The sequence below is a fragment of the Haliotis rufescens genome, unplaced genomic scaffold (genome assembly GCF_023055435.1).
Source record: "Haliotis rufescens isolate VD_foot unplaced genomic scaffold, xgHalRufe1.0.p SCAF_3, whole genome shotgun sequence".
Classification (NCBI taxonomy): domain Eukaryota; kingdom Metazoa; phylum Mollusca; class Gastropoda; order Lepetellida; family Haliotidae; genus Haliotis; species Haliotis rufescens.
The window spans coordinates 41052257-41076806 of NW_025964001.1; the positions used below are offsets into that span (position 1 = coordinate 41052257).

The following is a 24550-nucleotide window of genomic DNA, read 5'->3' on the forward strand; positions in this document are numbered from 1 at the left end:
TGCTCCCCCTCCATACCCCTGGGTGCCCCCCCTCCATGCCCCTGGGTGCCCCCCCCCTCTCTCTCTCCATACCCCTGGGTACCAACTCCATACTCCAGAAGTCAAGGAGATACCAAAGCAGTCAGGATATATAGCTGTGATCAGGAGACATAGATGAGGTCAGGAGATATTCAAGCTGCGGTCGGGTAATATATATGAGGTCACTAAAATAGTTGCAGGCTGGAGATAGAGCTGAGGTCAAGAGATACAGATAAAGTCAAGAGTTATTTAAGCTGAGGTCAGGTAACATAGCTGAGGTCAGGAGACTTAAATGAGGCCAGGAGATACAACTGTGGTCAGGCACAGAGGAGGTTAGGAAATACTGTAGAGGTCAAGGGTCAGAAGCACAGTTACACAGCTGATATCTGACCTTCAACTTGGTCTAATTTGATGCGACCTGCACTAGCAGATCTAACAGCAACAACATTGTGCCAGACCTCATCTGCGTAGGAGACGTTTCCATCAGTTGTTGAATTTATTTCAGTGATTGTAAGGCAACCTGTTAAGTGAAGACATGTTTAAAATAATCTCCCTAGCATATGCTTAATAACCATTTTAGTAACCCCAAACAATCACAATTAATTCCACGCAGGTGGATTGCCTCTAAGGCTACGCTAATTAATTTCCTGTTTTAACAGATTGACTTTGAATATGTTGTCAGGGTTGAGATAAAATATGGAGGTATAAACATAAAAAAACGGTGTTCACGCTCTGTAAATCTACATAGATTTATGCAAAATGCACACCAGTTTTTATGTCCAGAACTCCATACATACAAAAACATGATGAAATCTATTCTTATATATACATTTGTCAACAATAATAAATTCACAGAATTGACTTATTCATTAAAAAAAGAAATGTAGACAACAATATGAAACTTGTTAAATTTTTCAGTGCAATAATTTGGCACAAGCCCCGCCCATTCTATTATCAGCCAATCAGGAAACACTAGTCTGTCAGTGGGTGTGGCCGATTGTTTTTCAGATTGTGAAAACAAACACAAAAGAAAAGTGCTTGGCCAGCCAATCAAATGTGATAGCATTACTTGAAATTAATTTATTTGACATTAATTTCATAATATATATGTTTTACAGTAATACCAATAAAAAATAGCAGTTTCAATCAACAAATCCATTCTTAATGTTTATTAACTTTTGGAAACTTTATGGTAGGTCTATCTGTGAAACATTAAAATAGATTGGTAACACTCTAAAAGCAGGAATAAAAATACATCAAACATGAATGTTATGCGAACACACAGTGTGCCTGAGAACCAAGACTATTTCAGCATCATATATATGCTGCATTACAAATGGTAATATATACCAGGGCCAAAGAAAGTAATAGAAAGCTAAGCTTTCCTTGATTTTCTGACAGAATATTATCATGAACATTTCTTTTAGAATATCCTGAAAACAATAACATGCTATTAACATGAAATGATCCATTCATTTGGCAGTTATTTCATGATATCCTCGATAGTGTAAATATTATAAGAAACAGAAATAAGGAATTACCTTGTGTGTCAAATACAAGCCTTGGTCGACCATTCTCAAACTGTACGACAAAGAATTCATCCTGAGATGGTGTTGCTGTGAAAAACACTAGGCCATTTTTAGCTTTCATGCGAAACTTGAAGCGTATGCCTGTGAAGGAAAGTAAAAATAGAACTGAAAATTGTTAATAATGTCAATCTGTACAAATAATAACACCTTTTATCATCTGGCTCCCAAAGGAGATATCGCTTGGGTGAGATCAAGTGATATCTACACTGTAATGTAGATATCGCTGCAGTGAAATTGCATCATAATGATCTTACCCGTGAAACCAACATTCTGTGGAATAACATTTGGCAGGAACTTGTAGTAGCCTCCTCCAGGAAACCTGGTTCCGCTGACAACCTGTGCAGGTGACGACAGCGCTATAGAGGTCTTCTCGATTGTGTACACTGGCGGAGGCCCATTCTGAAAGGTGGGGGGTTCCCATGTGATCTTCATGACGCTGGAGTTGAAGCCATCTACAAAGGGTTTCCTCACATCAACTGGTGCTGCAAGAGAAATCCACCTCCATTTAGTCTTCTAATAAAGATGCACACCATCATCGTGTCATCTGTGTTCAAGCACTCGAAATTTATTTTTGTTGATACCCCATTTTATTCATATTCTGATGATTGGTAAAAGTCACAATTTTTTTATATGAAAACTCCATGACGTGAATCAAACCTACAACCTCACATATCATGTTAAGTTTTGTAAACCCTCTGTTTTCCCACTGAGCCACCAGGGCAGGTGATTAGAAGTTAGAAATTTTACTTGTCATGACTCCAGCTGGTCCATGCTGCTCATGTTTTTCTCTCACACGCTTTGATCGAATTCCTTTTATACCGCGACACACTGTATTGTTTCACTATAAGGTATCGCAATGTTTTCTTACTTTTTTCTGGTATTTCTTGCATTTTAACTGTTCATAAGTCGGATAAAACACGCCTCCAAGGTTTTGATTGAAAATGTTAAATCTTGAACTCAGGAAAAGCCCTCAGGCTCGCAGTTTTACATTTAAAAAAACCCCTTGGAGGCGTGTTTTATCCTGTACATAATATATGGGGCGGAGTGGGCAGGTGGTCTAAAGCACCAGGCTAGCAAGCATCAGGTGCCGAGATCATTGTTATTCAGCCTATGGCAAACTATTTTTATAGGTCTTTACGGTGTTGTCACTACCCCTAGTGTACAGTATATTCCCAGTACTGTACAGCCCTATGCACTCTAAAGAACCCACTCATCCATTAGTAAATGACCCAATAGTGGAAACATGAATACATACATACATACAACGGAAACACAAGTGTCAAAACGTGTGGTGTCGCTCTGTCACGGCAAGTGACTTAGTTCAAATATGCCCCCGTTCACCCAGCAGGGAATGGGTACCGACATGTTAGCTGGATGTGAAAACCTTGCGCCTGCAGCCAGCATAGGTTGTATACTCCCCAGGGAGTTGAGAATGATAACTGGAATGCATACGGATCCAATGATCAGGGACAAAGTCTGGATAAGTGCGGTAGATAAATGTATAATATAATACATGTAATAATGAACACATTTAGATTTCAAATCAACTAGCATGTTTATCTCATCTTATGCCCTAAGAAATTGACATTTTCAATCCACCACATATTAAAAAATGTCAACATTCAGGTCATTCCATGAGACAAATTGATATGTTACAAGAAAAGGCCAATATCCTACTTATTATCAGGCTTCGGATACTCATTTGGCACTCTGAGGAACAAGTAAAAGTCTGGCCTAATATACGATATACTTACTGCCTAGGTTCTACTGAAACCAAGTACACACAGATTACATGTGAGAGGGGGTGTGTGGTAGCCGAGTGGTTCAATCATTCACTGAAAACCGAGGCACAATTCCTAACATGGGAACAAAGTGTGAACTTCTTGGTGTCTCTAGCTATAATATTGCTTGAATATTGAGTATGTTGGGTTTGACACTAATTTGAACAGTATCCCAGTTATGTGATGGAGTGTCAGCTTAATGTGATAGGAAAACCCTAAGTGATCCTTTGTGAAACCCATGAGGGTATGGTGACATATATAATCAGGGCAAACTCGGGTTCGAACCCATGATCTTACATTTCTGGCAGGTCCAAATGATGCAACTCTGCACAGCTAATTGCGGTGCCTTAGATGACTGGGCCACCTGTGCCCCCTTGAATATCATAAATCAGAACTAATCACATACCTGCAAGGAGAGTTTTCCCTGTTCCCGCTGTGCTGTTGACGCAGGCAATGCTGTTGCAGGCTTCTATCTGAAACTGGTGTTCTGAGAAGGGTGTGAAGCCTTGCACGACCTTGTGGAACTCATTGCTTGGGGATTCATGGATTTTCTGCAAGATGCATGCGGTGCTGAGGTCACACAGAACATTGGCTCACAACATCAGGTCTTGAGGAATCATATAGTTATTTTACCATTTCCGATGCAAAGCCTACATTTATCGTATATATGTACATAGGAATTAATGAACTCAGCATCATATTCTTTGTAAATTACAGACATGAGTGTCAATATATGTACCAATCAAAACAGCCTATTTGTCACAGGTCTTAGGACTGTGTATTTACTGGCTTCCCCCATTTATGTCACATTGTTTCATGCCCCCCTCCCTAAAAACATGTGACATTTTTTCTTGCCATAAGGTCACTCTTTTATGATTTAATGTTTCACGGATTTTCCAGCTTTTAAAACAATGTTGGTCGAAATAAAAATACAAATAAATAGTTATGTCAATCATTTATTCATTTTATATGAAAGTCATTCTGCTATGGAGTTAATACTACAGCTGGCTTCATGAATCACTGATAATTACGTAGATATGGAATTTATATATACATTTTAAATTGTATAAGAGGGTCTAGCAGGAGACATAATAAAAAAAAACTTTTTATGTTCAATTTATCTTTTTCCCAGCTGCTTTCCAGTAGGGGCGGCGGGTCCGTGAAACACCCACTACACATGCCCACCCTCTTTCTAAGTGTCATTAATTCACATACACACCCTATATGACATGGTTTCTGAAAATACCACCAAGACCAAAGGTGCGTGAAGGGAGTCAGGACATTGTTTAATCAGAGAAACGAAGTGTTGAAGGGCTCGTTGTTAAGGGTACGTACCACCCAGACCATCGGCGGAGCGAAGGGGTTGGCCAGGGTGTCGGTTCGTCTGTACTGATACACTCTGTAGGAGATGATGACACCGCGAGCTACGTCATCTTGAGGCTGTTTCCAGGTGACATTCAACTCTGTGCTACTCACACCTTTAATGACTGGCGGTGGTGTGAAGATAGGAGCTGAAATATCAAACATCTCTCTTGCATGACTTGTTAGAGTTCCTGTATTTTAGGGCTGGGACGGGTAACTTGGTACTTGGGTCAGGTGGCTCCTCAGTTGGACCGGACAGGACCATCCGGACCCGTTGTAATATATGTGATATATTGTTTAACGGAGCGGTAGAAACAATCATTTTTAGTCCACTAGTTCTTATAATGATAAGATATAGCAAAACCCATAAAAATGCCAAATTTGTACTGGTCCTTAGGATACCTTAACTATTGGGCAGTCTGGCAAGGATTACAGGACTAGTGCCAATTTCTAACAATTTTAACTGCACTAATAATAGAAATCCATGGTTATACAAGTCGCTAATGTTTGCCTTTCTTTCTGACTAAACATGCAATCCTTCTGACTTTTGTATGTTTGAGTTAAGCTAAAGATTCAGTCAACTTCAGTGTATGCATTACCTTTTATATGTGCACCAAGTTTTTGCTAGGGTACCAGAAAGAGTTCCTGATTGGACATTTTGTAATAGGGTTCAGGTACCTGGGTAGAAAATTTGGATTTGTCCCAGCCCTCGTATCAATCCACAAACAGCCCAATGAGGGAAAAAAGAAACGAAGGGGCCAATGAACTGGATGAATGAAAGATGGGAACAGAGGGACGAATGAAAAGGGAAATAAAGAGGAATAAATAAGAGGCATAACCAGATGAGGAATTAACAGAGGCAACAGCAGTGATGAACACGAGGATACTGCAAAATGACTGATCTAGTAGTTTAGATGGTTAAAGATATTTTCATTGGTCAGGACAGCCTGTTTACAGTTCCAGACATACCGTACCGTAATAAGCGCCCACGACGATATTTGCTAATATATTGTCTAGTGAACAATCCCAATTAGCACCCTTTCCAATTGATCAAAGTACACAAGCCTTATTTATTCGTGTAGAATACGCACTCGTGTGTTATATGCACCCTTAATTATGGGCAATTAAATTCTCAAAAATAGATCTATCTTGTATAATACGCACAGATTCTTCGTTTATACCATTTCAGACTGTCAGCATAAACCACACAATTTACAATCTTTCACCCTTGTTTTTTATCTCACCAAAATTATATTGTAATAAGAGCCCCCTATTTCTAATTTTGAGAGTGCCCTGGGCACTTATAACATCAAATACGGTATATACAAAGAAACATTTCTCAGTTGTGAGTTAATCCTTAAATTTGTCATTCTGGATGAGGAAAGTAGCATCCGGATTAACAGGATTTCACAGTAAACATCACACTGAGGCAGCAAGAGCTCACCTGCCTCCCAAGTTCGCCCCACTGTCCACGGACTGGCAGCCTTACCGGCATCGTTCTGGGCAAGCACCTGGAATACCAACAGTTCCATCACAATCTCACAACACTGAACACTGAAGTTTGGAGAAAACAGTCTATTCTTCATAGGTGTCAAGGTGAAACTGAGTAGAAAGGCATACTGTGCTCAAAGGTGTTGTGATGGTTTGGCTTGTACAGTGGAGACTGCAGATACTGAAGGAAACGGTTACGTAGCAATAATGTTGCCCATGAGAAACAACCAGAGGCATCTACATCATTTGTTTTTTTTGTTTTTTTGTTAAACACCGCACTCAGCAAGATTCCTGCTATATGATGGCGGTCTGTAAATACTCGAGTCCGGACCTGTCAATCCAGTTATTGGCATCATGCAGTTGGGATGCGATGACATGCATCACCCAAGTCAGCGAGCCTGACAACCCCATCCTGTTAGTCACCTTCTACGACAAGCAGTCACCTCTTACGGAAAGCATTTGTTGCTGAAGACCTATTCTCTACCCCAATCTTCACGGGTCACCCCTCCAAAAGGGATATTCAGGTACACTTAAACTAAGATACATTTCACATTTGCACAGTCTGCAGTAACTATTTTCGAAGGCTATTTTATAACAAAAAATAAATTTCTTCTAAAACATTTACATTAAGCTGTAATTTCACATTTAGCGACATGGTAATGGGGCATTGTTTTAAAACTATTTTCGAGGGCTACAGTGTGTGAAAAAAATAAAATCTTTTTAGAACATTTACACAACGTGTAATACAGCGGTTTGTTTATTAAACGGGTGATCTCTTCACGGGCAAGTAATAAAGTATTTTATCACAAGTACCAATAAGATCTCAACATTCCAACATGGTGGCATGATAAAGGTGATTATCAAGCATTCCCTGTCATACTAATCATGAGGCTGTCATATACCAAACAAACAAACAAACAAACAAACAAACACACTAATCATAAGACAGAAACACTGGCAACGTGCCTGAAACTCGTAGACAGTGAATGGCTCCAGGCTATTTACTGTGAAGTTAGTGATTGGAGGTGGCAGGGCATTGTTCTGGGTTGAGCTGACCCGAGGGTTGTATTGTCCACTAGATGTGAAGATGCGCCGGAGGGGAGGGTTGCGGGTGCCGTTGACCCCTGGTACTCCTTGCATCCACAGCTCATAGAAGATTATAATCCCTAGAAACAGGTAAATAATAACAACGTGGCTCATATAAGGTGGGTTGTATATTTTGCCTTGGAGTGAGTGAGTTTTGTTTAACACACCTTTTAACAGTATTCCAGTTATATCTCAGCATGAAAGTTTAATGTGGGGGGAAAGCCCAAAGTTTTGCAGGTCTCAGACGTCTACCACCTTGGAAGGTCAAAGTTCCCAAAGGTTGTTCTGACGTGACCTGTAATGGGATGTCCTCAGATCTTTGTTTAGAGATAGCAAGAACTAAGATCTAATTTTAATGAGATTGGATTATTTACCATTTGGTTTGCTTGGGTGATCCCACTTGATGAAGAGCTCTGTGCTGCTAAGAGGGGTGATTCTTGGAGATGCCTGACCTTCTGGTACTGATGACAGAGTCGTGATCATGAAGACTGCGCTGGGGGAGCAGCCACCTGATGTGCAGGTGTGGGCGGAGAAGTTGTAGGTGGTGAAGGGGATGAGGTTGGTGAGGATAGCACTCAGTTCCGTACCCTCCCAGTGGGTCAGGTCTGTGGCAGGTTGACCCGGGGTTCGTGACACCAATTTAAATTTCTCCAGAGGACCATTCATTACGCTGGGATAGGTCCACGAGAACACTGCACTGTGAGAGCCGACGTCAGTCACTGTTAGGATGCTGTCATTGCTGGGGATTCCAGCTAAGGTTCGAAAGACAACAGTCGTGCTTCTTACACTCCCGAACGCATTCACTGCCTCGATGTTGTAGGCATAGTTTGTGAAGGGGAGAAGGTTGACGTCCTCATACTTTAGCTCTAAAACATACAACATTTGGGAGATAAGTGGATGGGACGACAAATGTGTCATACGACTCTTTCTCGAAAGTTGTTTCATCAAGGTTTCAAAACGGTTCATGGTAAAAATGTGGAGGACATTTCCAAATTTGATGCATCAGTGTCCAAAATGGTACCTGGTGCAATTCTCTATTCAGGTGAGGTGAGGTGAAATGGGGTTATATAGCGACGTGCATGCACGAATGTGTGTGTGTGGCTGCTTGTACTTGTCCGGACTGATGCCGATTTATAGTGCTAGCACACTGAGATACCATGCCGCAGTTTAACATGAATATCCCACTCACGCACAGTATACTGACTCCGGGCCGACCAGTCCTTGTTTTATCAACAAGTAACAACAAGTACCATCTTTTAACGTCTTTTGGTATGACACGACCGTGGATCGAACCCTGGACCTTCCGCTCACCGGGCGGATGCTCTACCACTAGACCACGAAGGCGGTCTCCCTATTCAGACTTGAATCATATGTTACTGTGTTTCTTCAGGTGAACAAATTTCCATTAATGGGTGCTACTGGTGGGGCAGGATATGCTCGTCTTTTCATGAACACCTAGTATAATCGCTATTTGATAGTGATTCATTAACTAATGTGCATGAAATAGCAGAGATTTCTTACCAATATGAAAGGATTTTGTTGCTTTTATTAAAATATTATGTATCACTTGAGGCATGGATATGAGAAAGGAAAATTTAATCACGATGGAGAGATGGAAAGAATTAAACAAGTGAGTGAAAGGATCATACATCATAGCATGTCAGATTAATGTGGTAGGAAAGCACAAAGTGGTGCCAGCCAAGAGTTCCTGATGACCCTGTATTCCTGTACAACACCACTTACCACTACCGCCATTGATGGTGGCAACGATTGAAGCGTTCCTGATGACCCTGTCTTCCTGTACAACACCACTTACCACTACTACCATTGATGGTGGCAACGACTGAAGAGTTCCTGATGACCCTGTATTCCTGGACAACACCACTTACCACTACTACCATTGATGGTGGCAACGACTGAAGCGTTCCTGATGACCCTGTATTCCTGTACAACACCACTTACCACTACCGCCATTGATGGTGGCAACGACTGAAGCGTTCCTGATGACCCTGTATTCCTGTACAACACCACTTACCACTACCGCCATTGATGGTGGCAACGACTGAAGCGTTCCTGATGACCCTGTATTCCTGGACAACACCACTTACCACTACTACCATTGATGGTGGCAACGACTGAAGCGTTCCTGATGACCCTGTATTCCTGTATAACACCATTAGGATAGTCTGGGGGTCGCCATGTGAGTTCCATGGACATGGTTCTCGGGTTGTGTGTTGGCGGTGGCTGCTGGGATGGCTCTGGATTATAGAAGTAGTTCTTGATTTCAAATATTAGTGATGAGGAATGGCACCATAAATCATTCTGCAATTTCTACTGTTATATTTTTTTCAAGAGAGAATACCATTGTTTGCTGCTTGCCATGGCTGATATCTTAACTTAGAATTTGTTTCACTTTGTTTGTTGGTTAACACCATGCCCAGCAATATTCCAGTGGTGATGGCTCTTGTTTCACTGTGTATTTGGGGGATAGATTTGTGTTGGTCAGTCATTGCTAATAGACATATGAAACATCTAAGGAACACACACACCCAGTCCCTAAAGACTGACCAGTTCCTAAATAGATCTATACTAAATTTATTGGAACAAAAAATAGAACTGTGTAACTTTTTCAGTCCCCCTTCCCTATAGTTTTTATACATTTTGGCATTGACACCGACTCCCCCAGAATCCCACCTACAGCAACTGACCAGTCCCTGTGCATTTAATTACCCATAAAACTATGGTATGGGTTTTACCAGAATAACCTACTCCCCACTATGAATTACTGGACTTATCTGAATACTGTTATATGCTAAACTCAGGTCTACAGTAACGGATGAATAATTCCTTAATTCTTGGTTCCTGAATATTTGAATTAGAGATGAAACATCAGATCTGTCAAGTTTTATATGACTGTACTGGTAGCAAATTAGTCCACCATTTGAACCTCCTTTCATTGTTAATTCTGTTGTCAGAAACAAATGAATCAGCATCATATTCTATTCTACTAAAAATTTGGAAATTACTAGATTCTGATTGGTCATTCAGAGATCGTTATTGTTATTTGAAACCTCTGATTGACCAATCAGAATTGAATTTGGAACCAACAAAAGTCTACTAACAATGAAAGAGGAAGAAGCACTTCCATCAAAGTGGCTGCTTCAATCAGAGGTGGTAACTGTGAATTTGATAGAAGTGCTTCTTTCTCCGAAATCAATTAAGCACACAGTTAAATCTACAGATAACCTGGCTTGAATTTGCACTTTGTCTTTGCAGTTTACAAGGGCTATGCATGTGTCAACCGGTCTCACCTTTACTGCAGCCAAAGGGGTTGTTGGGGTCAAGGTTGCTGGCTCCCGCCACACAGACCTGACATGTCTGGCTGGTGACAAACTGCTTACAGAAACACTGGCCACTCGCAGCATTGCAGGTGTTGTTTTGGCTTCCCGCGGCCAGACAGCCACACTCCGTACACCTGGAGACAATTGGTACACAGAAAATCTCACCTGTGTCTCTTTTGATATACATAAATATCAACATGAGTCGATAATGGTTTAAAACTTCGAGTGGGATTCTATTTGTCATCCAAAATCATTTTCCTCATTTTGCTGTTTGTAAACAGTAATAGCCAGTGTCTTGATGTAAAAAATAGAGGTGACCATTCCAGCGTTATTGTTTGTTTGTTGTTTAGCGCCCCACTCAGCTATATTTTAGCTATATGACAGCGGTCTGTAAATAATCCAGTGATTAACGTCATGAGCATCTATCCACGTAATTGGGATATTATGACATGTATCATTAGTCACCGAGCCTGACCACTCGATCACCTTATACGACAAGCATAGTCGCCTTTTGCGACAAGCATGGGTTGCTGAAGACCTATTCTACCCAAAATCTTTATGGGTCTTTGATTGTGACATCATGTTAACTGATGCTATTACAACGGCCTGCAAAGAAATGAGATGCTATTTAAAAAAATTATGTCCGATGCAATTCACTATTTTGACTTGTATCATATGTTCCTGTGTTTCTTCAGGTGAACAACTGACTTGCTTTTCCATGTGTTTGTGATGGGTGCCACTGATGGGGCAGGATACAATCACCTTTTCATGAACACCTGGTATGGTCACTAACTGGTAGTGATTCACTAACACCTGTTCTGATATAGTCGGAATTGTACAGTGGACTCGTAGTAGAGATTTCCCTTAATGATCATAGAAATGTTTTCTGTCACTTTTATTTAAATCAGTTTGCATTGTGAGGATGTTCAGTTCATTTTCTATCATATTATAGACATATTTCATATATGTAAGAACACTGACTAATCTAGCATTTCAAACAAAGTGCCCTTGGCAGGCAAATTAGGAAAAATCATTATTTTGTTCAAAATTTGGACTGTTTCTTATTTTCTTTTTTTCCTAAATTCCGGGGTATTTCAACATTAAATTTTAACATTGCATTCAATGCAGTAATGCTAAACTAATAGTAAACTAGGCAGTAAAGAATTTTCCCTTATGTTGGTCTTGTTATCAGTTAAATACAAGACACTTCAAAGCCATAACATTAGTGAGTGAGTGAGTGAGTGAGTGAGTGAGTGAGTGAGTGAGTGAGTGAGTGAGTTGAGTTTAACACGCTTTTAACAGTATTCCAGTTATATCACAGCGTGTCAGCTTAATGTGGGAGGAAAGCTGGAAGTGATGCAAGTCTTAGACGTTTACCACTTTGGTGAAACTCACGAGCACGGGTATGATGCTGACAAACCTAGAAACACAAGTGGGGTGAACCAGGATTCTAACGATACTGTTAACCCACAATCATAGGTTTCTGGCGTGCCCAAGGGACGCAACTCTGCACAGCGAATCACAGCGCCTTAGACAACTGGGCCACCCGTGCACCCACATGTATCGAGATAAAAGCAGGAATGGGGAAATGTTTAAGTCCAATGTGGGAATTATTCCAGACATATGCTCGAGACTTGGGGTCAAACATCAGCCTCTGAGCAGGTCTAGATAAATCTGTGAAGAAAGGCAAGAGAGTCTTCACAAATATTTATGGTGAGAATGTATCCTGTCTGCACAAAGACAGAGACATGTTTCTGTATTTCCTCAAACATCCTTCTGTTGTAGATCAAAACAAAATCAACTCACGTTCCAAAGAAGGCATTAAATTTGTAGTATGTTCCCAGACATTCTGCACATGTGCGACCTGTGACCCCGGATGTTCCACCTTTGCATTCACACTGTCCTGTCTGCGTGTTACAGTTCGTGCCTGGCAGCGTTCCCATGGTGTTGCAGTCACATGACCTACAGCCACCACCAGGTGCCCGATCAACAAAGTACCCTGGTGATAAGAAATAGAATTAAAAACAAAAGGAAAGGGGAAAAAAGAATGGGTAGATTGTGTTTCCAGGCTTGCCATATTCAATGGTATTCTGATGAAACTATGAGTGTAAGGATTTTTATCACATAAAATTATTTAATGGGGCAAGACATGATGTGTACTTAATTTCTATGGTCTATGGTCTGTTTTCATATTCTGTAACTTTTCCTCTGCATACTCAATTTGCATGACCTTGAACTTGACTTCTGGATGACCTTGAGTTTTTGTATGACCTTGACCCTGTAACATCTATTACTCACCAGACTGACAGTCATCACACCTTCGACCCAGCCGCTGTGGGAGACATGAACAGATGCCAGTGTTCTGATCACAAGCCAGCTGCGTCACATTCTGTACATCACCGAACGTGGTGCCGGATGGATCACAATCACAAGTCTTACACCCCAGTGGGTCTGAGATGTTAAGACCCCATGTGTTGCCCTTACACACGTTACACCTCCGACCATCAACCCTCTCCTTACATACACAGGCCCCTGTTGCCTTGTCACAGAGGGCCATTCCATTCAAGGTTCCCCTTGGGTCACAGATACAGGCTTCACAGCCCAGATCCGGAGATGATCCAAAGCTGTAGGCTCCGTCCTTGCACAGGTCACAGTTCTGTCCCTCGGTGTTGCCCTTGCACACACACTGCCCCGTGGTCTTGTTGCATACTGTTCCGGGCTCTGTTCCAGCGGCTGCGCACCCACAGGGAATGCAGCCCACAGTGAAGTTGTAGTAGTTGTCATGGCACTGATCACACTTCTTTCCAACCACGCTAGCCTTGCATCGGCAGTCACCGGTGTTGGGCTCGCAGTACATGCTTGTGGAGCCAATGGGGTCACAGTTGCAGGGGTTACATCCATCAGGATTGTTGACAGTCAGGTTGAAGAAACCAAACTGACACTGGTCACAGCGGTCACCTGTAGAAGAACAAGCATGAATCACATTTTTCCGTAATCGTTGTTGTTTGTTGTTTGGCCGCACTCAACATATTCCAGCTTTTTGATGGCAGTCTGTAAATAATTGAGTCTAGACCAGACAATCGAGTGACTGATATCATGAAGCATTAATCTACGCAACTAGGATACGATGACATGAACCAAATCAGTGAGTCTGACCACCCGATCCCGTAAGTTGCCTCTTACGATAAGCATCGTCGCCTTTTACAGCAAGCATGGGTTGCTGAAGATCTATTCTTACACAGATCTTCACGGGTATTTTTACCCCTATAATATGTGGCATTGAGTAGCCTGTGAAGTTCAGCTTAATAGTTTCCATTGTTTGAAGATGTGAGTACAAAACTTCACATTATAGTTGTCAGATTTACAAACATTGGAGCACATATTTTGAGATGAGATCATAAATATGTGCATAATGTCAGTGTTCTGATAACCCGGAGTATCACATATATGAGATCCAGATATGGACACATATCAAACTTGAAGAATTATATGATGGTTTACCTTGAACATTCTTCTTGCAGTTACATTTGCCAGTGAGGGCATCACAGGTAGCCTCGCCACCCACTGTGCCATGAGAGTTACACTGACAGGGGAGACAACCAGCTGGATTATCTGCCCGGAGGTTATAATACCCCTGCTTACAGCGGTCACACTGTCTTCCCTCCACCAGCACCTTGCAGCTGCACTGACCATCAACCTACAGGAACAAGCATCACCTTAATCAGAAACTTACAGCTGACCATGAACTTCAGGGAACATACACTAATTCGATCAGAAACCTACAGCTGACCATCAACTTCAAGGAAGATACACTATTTCGATTAGAAACCTACAGCTGACCATCAACTAAAAGCAACATACAGTATGTCATCTTTATGAGAAACCTACAGCTGACCATCAACTTCAGGAACATACACTATTTCAATCAGAAACCTACAGCTGACCATAAAGTTAAGGAACATACACTATTTTGATTAGAAACCTACAGCTGACCATCAACTAAAAGGAACATATGTCATCTTTATCAGAAACCTACAGCTGACCATTAACTTCAGGAACATACACTATTTCAATCAGAAACCTACAGCTGACCATCAACTTCAGGAACATACACTATTTCGATCAGAAACCTACAACTGACCATCAACTTCGTGAACATACACTATTTTGATGAGAAACCTACAGCTGACCATCAACTTCAAGGAACATATGTCATCTTTATCAGAAACCTACAGCTGACCATCAACTTCAGGAACATACACTATTTCAATCAGAAACCTACAGCTGACCATCAACTTCAGGAACACACACTATTTCGATCAGAAACCTACAACTGACCATCAACTTCGTGAACATACACTATTTTGATGAGAAACCTACAGCTGACCATCAACTTCAAGGAACATATGTCATCTTTATCAGAAACCTACAGCTGACCATCAACTTTGTGAACATACATTATTTTGATCAGAAACCTACAGCTGACCATCAAGTTAAGGAACATACACTATTTCAATCAGAAACCTACAGCTGACCATCAACTTCAGGAACATACACTATTTCGATCAGAAACCTACAACTGACCATCAACTTCGTGAACATACACTATTTTGATGAGAAACCTACAGCTGACCATCAACTTCAAGGAACATATGTCATCTTTATCAGAAACCTAAAGCTGACCATCAACACTCAGGAACATACACTATTTTGATCAGAAACCTACAACTGACCATCAACTTCGTGAACATACACTATTTCAATGAGAAACCTACAGCTGACCATCAACATCAAGGAACATATGTCATCTTTATCAGAAACCTACAGCTGACCATCAACTTCCAGGAACATATGTCATCTGGATCAGAAACTTACAGCTGACCATGAATTTCAGGGAACATACACTATTTTGATCAGAAACCTATTTAGGCAACAGATAATACAAACTAACCTTAGCACAGTCCGTGTCGTTGACGACCCCTGACGTGTTGCAGAGGCAGGGAGTGCATACATCCGGGGAGAACATGCTGACTCCGGCAGGCCGGTAGTAGTATGGCAGGCATGTGTCACACTTCGCCCCGGTCGTGTTGTGCTTGCAGTCAATGCACATACCCCCGCCCCCTCTATCATGCTCATTGGGAAAGAGATCGATGGTTCTGTTGTATTGACAAGAGTCTGCATGGTTGTAGCATACACAAGGCTGGCAGTTGTAGCTGTTGGTCTGGTCACCACGGCGGAACGGCTTGTTGTTGAAAAGAGCAGCACACTGAGAACACTGGAACACAAAATCAAGGCTGAAGTGAAGGATAGGAACACTGGAACACAAAATCAAGGCTGAAGTGAAAGATAGGAACACTGGAACACAAAATCAAGGCCGAAGTGAAGGAGAGGGACACTGGAACACAAAACCAAGGCTGAAGTGAAAGATAGGAACACTGGAACACAAAACCAAGGCTGAAGTGAAGGATAGGGACACTGGAACACAAAACCAAGGCTGAAGTGAAGGATAGGGACACTGGAACACGAAACCAAGGCTGAAGTGAAGGATAGGGACACTGGAACACAAAACCAAGGTTGAAGTGAAGGATAGGGAACTGAACAACAAAACCAAGGCTAAAGTGAAGGATAGAAACACTGGAACACAAAACCAAGGCTGAAGTGAAGGACAGGAACACTAGAACACAAAACCAAGGCTGAAGTGAAGGATGGGCACACTGTAACAGAACCTGGGTTGTAGTGAAGGATGGGCACACTGTAACAGAACCTGGGTTGTAGTGAAGGATGGGTGCACTGTAACAGAACCTAGGTTGTAGTGGAGGATGGGCACACTGTAACAGAACCTGGGTTGTAGTGAAGGATGGGCACACTGTAACAGAACCTAGGTTGTAGTGAAGGATGGGCACACTGTAACAGAACCTGGGTTGTAGTGAAGGATGGGCACACTGTAACAGAACCTAGGTTGTAGTGAAGGATGGGTGCACTGTAACAGAACCTAGGTTGTAGTGAAGGATGGGCACACTGTAACAGAACCTGGGTTGTAGTGAAGGATGGGCACACTGTAACAGAACCTAGGTTGTAGTGAAGGATGGGTGCACTGTAACAGAACCTAGGTTGTAGTGGAGGATGGGTACACTGCTACAGAACCTAGGTTGTAGTGGAGGATGGGTACACTGCTACAGAACCTAGGTTGTAGTGAAGGATATGTAAACTGCAACAGAACAGAGACTGCAGTGGACGTTGTCTGGTGAGTTACAATGGCCGGGTAGTGAGTGGTGGTATTACCTGGTTTCCTAAAGTATGGCTGTCCTGTGTACAGTTACATCTGTAGGGCAGGGTCGATATATCACAGTGCTCAGCATGGCCATGGCAGTCACATCTGAAACAGTTGGAAACTGTCTGTATAGCTGTATATCCCATAGTACTGACCTGGCATTAGTTGTATAGTCTTATATACCATAGTACTGATCTGACACTGACTGTATAGTCATATACCCTAAAGTACTGACCTGGCACTGACTGTATAGCTGTATACACCATAGTACTGACCTGGCACTGACTATATAGCTGTATACCCCATAGTACTGACCTGGCACTGACTGTACAGCTGTATACCCCACAGTACTGACCTGGCATTAACTGTATAGTCATATATCCCATAGTACTGACCTGGCACTGACTGTATAGTCATATACCCCGTAGTACTGACCTGGCACTGACTGTATAGTCATATATCCCTTAGTACTGACCTGGCACTGACTGTATAGTCATATATCCCATAGTACTGACCTGGCACTGACTGTATAGTCATATGTTCCATAGTACTGACCTGACACTGACTGGTAGTCATATATCCCATAGTACTGACCTGGCACTGACTATATAGCTGTATACACCATAGTACTGACCTGGCACTGACTGTACAGCTGTATACCCCACAGTACTGACCTGGCATTAACTGTATAGTCATGTATCCCTTAGTACTGACCTGGAACTATCTGTATAGTCATATATCCCATAGTACCGACCTGGCACTGACTGTATAGTCATATATCCCATAGTACTGACCTGGAACTAACTGTATAGTCATATATCCCATAGTACTGACCTGGCACTGACTGTATAGTCATATATCCCATAGTACCGACCTGGAACTAACTGTATAGTCATATATCCCATAGTACTGACCTGGCACTGACTGTATCGTCATATATCCCATAGTACTGACCTGGCACTGACTTTATTGTCATGTATCCCTTAGTACTGACCTGGCACTGACTGTATAGTCATATATCCCATAGTACTGACCTGGAACTAACTGTATAGTCATATATCCCATAGTACTGACCTGGCACTGACTGTATCGTCATATATCCCACAGTACAGACCTGGCACTGACTTTATTGTCATGTATCCCTTAGTACTGACCTGGCACTGACTTTATTGTCATGTATCCCTTAGTACTGACCTGGCACTGACTGTATAGTCATGTATCCCATAGTACTGACCTGGAACTAACTGTATAGTCATATATCCCATAGTACAGACCTGGCACTGACTTTATTGTCATGTATCCCATAGTACTGACCTGGCACTAACTGTATAGTCATATACCCCATTGTACTGACCTGGCACTGACTGTATAGTCATATATCCCATAGTACTGCCCTGGTACTGACTTTATTGTCATGTATCCCTTAGTTCTGACCTGGCACTGACTTTATTGTCATGTATCCCTTAGTACTGACCTGGCACTGACTGTATAGTCATATATCCCATAGTACTGATGCCTGATTTGAGCATCCTGTCCTACGTAGTAATGGTCTCGGAAGTTGATGCGGAGTTTCTTGGCCCTGACAAACTCGAACAGCTCTGGTGTGTTGTAGAATTTGTTGTGACCTGGTCGAGCCACTGGCTCTGGTGCCAGGATGTTGAAAGTGATGTTGCCACGGGAATATGGAATTTGCTCACCTCCCCTGAAAGCAGAAAAATAATATATAAGACATACTTCTTCTAATAAGGCACAGGAAAGCCATAATCTTTTGAATTCACAACTTTGAAATGTTTTCTTCCTCTGTTAGGATCTACTTTGCTGTAAAGGTTCTGTAAAAGAATGTCCCATTTTGTATATTTGCATTTAGTACTAACTACTAAATGGCTTTATGGCGCCTATCCAAACCATGGGCTAATTACCTCTGTAATTCAAGCACCCTTTACAACTAAATCACCCCCGGGTCAGCACCCTGCACTGTACCGGTGGCACTACACCTTGCGTTTGGGGGCCACAAGCGTCACCCTTCCCTTGTTTCCCTATCTATAGCCCACCATTCATCACCGTCTCTCTTCAAGTACACACATATTTTGCCTTACCTAATTGTTTTCGCTTTGTTCGGTTTTTTTGTTCACAATCGCATTTGTTTTGCTGATTTTCGCTTCGAATACCATCCATTTCAGCACTGGTTGTATCGGATTTATTTAGCTCCACCTGAAGTTTACTTTCCGTGATGCCTCTCAAGAGAAGTGCAGCCACCAACCACAGACTCGTGACCAACCAAGCAGGCAAGGACAACCGGGAGACAAACCCAGGCAGTATGTATAGTACAGGAGGCCACAGCCGATGGTGAGTTTTCGAATAACGGGAATATCGAAGGTGGCATGTCCAAGATTCCTCCCAACATATATATATATTTGCTGTTGGCACAGTAGTCACCTTGGGACCTCCATTTTATAGCCTTTACCAGCGGTCAAACAGGACTTGCAGATATAAGGACCAAGGGAAATCATTGCTTTGGCAATGGACTATGAATGTTTGGACCAAGGTCTAAGAATTGTCAGTCATCCTCTATATATGCTTGGCCTCAGCATAAAACACAGCCAAAATCTATAAATCTTTGACTCTAGTCTCAGAATGTTTAACCTAGATCTGTACATGTACATCTCACAAGAAGGACCACCCGATTCTTTCATATTACTATAGTTATTCCGTAATGGCATGACAGATAAATGATAGTAAAATGAGAGAATCGGGTGGTCTTAACTTTTTTGAGTAGTATATTTGACAATGCTCTAGCTAGGATAAAAGGAACACTTATTGTGGACCCTGGTCTGTGATTTATCGGCGGTGGGGTTGCCTAGTGGTTACGCATTCTGCCATCACGTCGAAGACCCGGGTTCGATTCCCCACAAGGGTACATTGTGTGAAGCCCATTCTCTGATGTCCTCCGCCATGGTATTGCTGGAATATTGCTAAGGGCGGCGAAAAACAAAACTCACTCAGTCACTGTGATGATGTTAGAAATCCAGTGGTCTCAAATTATGATATTTTCTGAATAATCTCTACGACAAAACATACCAATGAACACTTCACAATGCTTTTCTGAGCACATACCATCCAAACTGTATACAGTTGACTGAAGTTGGCTGTGGCAGGGGACCATTGTTTGGTTGACCGAAGAAGGTCTGGCAATTGTCAGCATACAACTGCCACAGTTCCCACTCATCCGAACCATTTCGCTGACGCTCAATCACCACCCCCCGGGGCTGGGGGCTGTAGAACTGTATCACCACATAGAACACCTGACACAAAACAAAGAATAACAGTTATCAGCAATGTAGAATTCTTGTGACATCACTCCATTATTCTTTTAATTTTATTTCCCAGAAACAATATGGTTTGGAAGCTTTCCTTTCAAAGGCAATGCTTACCCTTTTTGCAAACACCTGTGTCATCACTGATTTTCATTCATATAATTTTGCCTTTTCCAGCCAATGGAATCTGTTTTGGAGGACAATCCAGACTGGTTATTCTCTGTCATTGACTTTTTCTATTTATACCCTAATTGCATTGAGTTGTACCTGTTGTTTCAACACATTCATAGCAAGAGATGTTTTTTCTTGAACTACATGTGCAAAATCTCTACTATGGTGACCATGTTGATGAATGGATCAGAAAATTTGCAAGAGCCTTTGTAGACATACACCTTTGCCGGGGGCAAATGGGCAAACAAGTTTAGATTCTAAAGCTTAGATGTTTCAAAGTAGATGAAAAAATGCTGTAAAATTAGACAAAGAGGGGTACATAAATGCTAACGCCAGTGTATAAAACAAATCATACTTAAAAATTCATTATGATTTATAAGAAATGGCTGAGCAAGTGGGAAAATGTATCAGTTTTCTGTGAGCAGGTTATTGGAAATATTTTATTGAAAAGCAGCAAAAAAATGTATTCATAGAAATTACTGATGCCCCAAAGATCACCCCTTGTGCTTCACTATGCCACTGACCTGAAACTCATCCCCCAGATCAACTGTGATGTTCACTTGGCTGAAGAACTTAGAGATCCAGATGCTGTTACTGTCCCCGTCATTAGCATACTCCAGTGGGTGGGACTCCTCGTTGATGCGAAGTCTGTCTTGACCGGCGTTGTCAGGGAGCCCGTTGGGAATACAGTAATGGGTCTGCTGCGGTTTGACTCGAGGATGTGACCCCGGACAACGGCACTGGGACTGGATCCGCACTGGCGGTAGAGTGCCTGTGTAGACTTCCTGTATTTCTCTGTAAAGGATAGGGCTCATTTTATATACTGAATATGTATCTGATAGAGAAATATAGACAGTTAAAGTGTAACTGATTGGCTGACTCAGATATTATGAATACTCCCTATCTTAAAGTGCATGTGTGTACACGCCGAAGACCCCGGTTCGATTCCAGACATGGGTACAATGTGTGAAGCCCATTTCTGGTGCCCCCTGCCGTGATATTGCTGGGATATTGCTAAAAGCAGCGTAAAACCATACTCAGTCAGTCAGTCAGTGTACATTTCTAAATATCTTGAGCCATTTACTATGTTCTCTTAAAGGGAGACTTGGCAGGCCTAAAAATTTTGCTTCAAGTTGTTCAGTCACCACCTTGTCTGCATGCTTAGGCTTAAAAAAAAATAAAAGAATTGGTTCTCAGGCAATGTTTTTTGAAAATATTGTGTAGGTGGGTGGGCGGTGTCATTTTGTTGTTGTTGTTTAAACTAGTATGTAACCAAATAAACAGTTGTATAACCAGATAAACAGTTGTGTACTATCAATCAGGGAAAGGGCCTCCCTACATAAATGTATTCCTTGATGAGTGAAATACTGGAATACAGTATTTGACTTAAGGATTTTTTTATATTTAAAAAAAAAATGGAAACAAAAATGAAACGTGCAGCAAACTTTATGATGATGCGAGTGGTGCCTGAGAACCAAGAAGTTAATAAAACATAATAATGTTATACAGAACTATGTCTAGAAATTAATGATACCCTAAATACACAGAAACAATGTATGAATTTTGCACATGATTTGTTTAACAGTTTGTCTATTGTTAAACATGTCTCTCTGCAATATTAGGGCTATGTGACACAAACCTGCAATTATTTGAGTGTGGACGAGACAATCCAGTGATTGGTGTTGTGAGCAATGATACATGCGGCTGGGGAATGAAGACACACAATCAACCATGTCACCAAGTCTGACCACCAGATCCATTTTCTCGCCTCTTACAACCAGCACAGGTTGCTGGCGACCTATTCTAACGCAGAATACCCTTGGGGCTTCACACATGGTAATTATTACAATGTCCAAGAGTTGAATTTTACAGCTCTTTAGAAAAGGATGGGAGTTTATTTACCTCAACATACATATTCTATATGTATGCAACTAATTTGTGGGACAATTTGCATATTTGGTAGACATCTTATTTGGGCGGGAAATGAATTAAACTTGGTACACCACATCCCCTACAAAACTTCCAAATGTATGTTTACTGCAACTGGGCTGGTGCACCCTGCACCCCATCTACATCTGCAGATGAAGGAGTGACTCTGACAACAGGCTGTGGAGCAGTGCCCATCTCTCACCCCGCAAGCAGTTTCTTATCATGTCTGAGTTGTGAGTTGTTTCCTCTATATAGTTCTAGGGCTTGCATTTCAGGCAATCTACACCAACCCCAGGATCCACTCCCATGGTTCTTACGATCTTAAATTACCTGCCCTTGATTTTCATTAACATTTTACCGACCAATCAAAAGTTGAGTTTAGGAAAAAGGAAATGGGTAAGGGGGAGGGAGTGGAAGACATCTTTCCCATCAAAAAGATTTTTGAGGGCTTTTTTTTTGGTCGTCAGTGAGTTTTTCAAAGTTGAATTTCTCGAAAACTCTATCGTAATCAATGGGACTGGCCGCCATGTTGTTGATATCGCCAAGCCAACCTTGAGGCTGGTTTGTAGCTCGCATTCTGATTGGTCTGTTTCACTGAGTAGCATAGCAAATCAAATTGGCTGATCAAGGGCAGGTAATTTGAGATCGGGAGGACCATGGCAATGGATCCAGGGATTTGTATAGGTTTACCAAAATGTCAGCCGTGGAGGATGAGTTATGGACATTTGTAGTCTTACCTGTTTGTCAGTGTAGTGGAGTAGAAATGGAAATTCTGTAGTCTTCCAAGAAATTGCCCCGTGCCTGAAAACATCAGAAGAAAGATATCAGTGGTCAATATCTTGCAGAACACTCATGAAACACCCATATCCCTGCCAATATGCTCAAGTGAGTGTTTGTTTGTTTGTTGTTTTAACGCAGCAATATTCCTACTACACGATGGCGGTCTGTAAAAAAACAATCGAGTCTGAACCAGAAAATCATGTGATAGTGAACATGTATTGTGAACAACAGTCCTGGCCAAAGGGGTACAATGACACACCATCAACATAGTCACTAAGTCTCAGCCTTAGCCTCTTACAATCAGCATTGGGCCTCTTCTAACCTGGAATCCCCACAGGGTGCTAGTGAGTGGAAGACTCAAGTCCCTGAACACAAAAGCCACCTGGAATTTGTTCTAGACACTCAATGACACGGACTCAAAAAGTGATTACCCTATTCGACGTAATAAGCGGCGCTCTCAAAATTAGAAATAGGGGGCTCTTATAGGAATATTATTTTGGTGGAAAAAAACAGAGTTGAAAGATAAATTTCGTGGTTTATGCTGACGGCCTGAACTGTTTATATACGACAGATATATTTTTCCAGAATTTAATTGCCCATAATTAAGGGTACATATAGCACACGAGTGCGTATTAAACACAAATTAATAAGTCTTGTGTACATTGATCAGTCGGAAGGAGTGCCAATTGGGATTGTTCACTTGCCAATATATTAGCAAATATCGCTGTGGGCGCTTATTACGTCGAATACGGTAATACACTGCTAGCTGACTGGTACCTTTAGTCATCTCAGCAGGAAGATGTTACTATGAGCAATCACTTTGAGCAGGGGTAATCAGTCATTATGAGATCTAATGGGGTTATCCTTTTGTTTCAATGGAATTAGAAAAAAATATAATGGGCAAAAAATCCAAAAATGGACAAGTCATTGGTTTACCATATGACCAATAAGTAAGGATATACAAATGGTTAGCGATTTATAATTTCATTGATAGGAACGAGCCAGTCCCATATGGACCTGTTCCCATATCCTTCAATACAGATTTGTTTTTACAGAGGTCACTGAAGGCAACTGGATATCATTAAGGGTCATAAGAGGTCATAAGAGGTCACTCACCATTAGACCTCTTGCCCATTCTGTACTGTCCAGATACATCTTCAATTTGACTGATGAGGGTGAAAGTTCGAACAGCTGAGAATCCTGGACCAAGGCCATTTAGGAAGAAACTGACTGCGGTGTTGTACACCTGAAACAGAGGAGAGGGTATAAATATGTACAACGACTGGGTAGTGATGGACCATTTGTTTCCACATCGTAAATATGTTAAATTAGGAACAAATATGGTATGGTATCAGAGTCCTTGGTGATAATACATATATTTCATTCCTAATATACTAATAGAAAAAATAACTTAGCT

At 41.6% G+C, this 24550-nt stretch overlaps 1 protein-coding gene across 1 annotated transcript in view; it reads right to left on the reverse strand.

Annotated features, from left to right (window-relative positions):
- Positions 1–24550, reverse strand: part of LOC124122931 (usherin-like) — a 113976-nt gene that overhangs the window by 67047 nt on the left and 22379 nt on the right. The window contains exons 3-22 of the mRNA XM_048402955.1: positions 24250–24379; positions 23091–23154; positions 20949–21219; positions 20054–20241; positions 18414–18641; positions 16951–17044; positions 15620–15943; positions 14170–14365; positions 12967–13626; positions 12475–12667; positions 10639–10802; positions 9436–9585; positions 7702–8193; positions 7208–7407; positions 6195–6261; positions 4724–4899; positions 3795–3939; positions 1862–2089; positions 1560–1688; positions 410–538 (exon numbers count right to left, since the gene is read on the reverse strand). Of these exons, the coding sequence (XP_048258912.1) occupies positions 410–538; positions 1560–1688; positions 1862–2089; positions 3795–3939; positions 4724–4899; positions 6195–6261; positions 7208–7407; positions 7702–8193; positions 9436–9585; positions 10639–10802; positions 12475–12667; positions 12967–13626; positions 14170–14365; positions 15620–15943; positions 16951–17044; positions 18414–18641; positions 20054–20241; positions 20949–21219; positions 23091–23154; positions 24250–24379 (4228 nt within the window). The remainder of the gene's footprint in view (positions 1–409; positions 539–1559; positions 1689–1861; positions 2090–3794; positions 3940–4723; positions 4900–6194; positions 6262–7207; positions 7408–7701; positions 8194–9435; positions 9586–10638; positions 10803–12474; positions 12668–12966; positions 13627–14169; positions 14366–15619; positions 15944–16950; positions 17045–18413; positions 18642–20053; positions 20242–20948; positions 21220–23090; positions 23155–24249; positions 24380–24550) is intronic.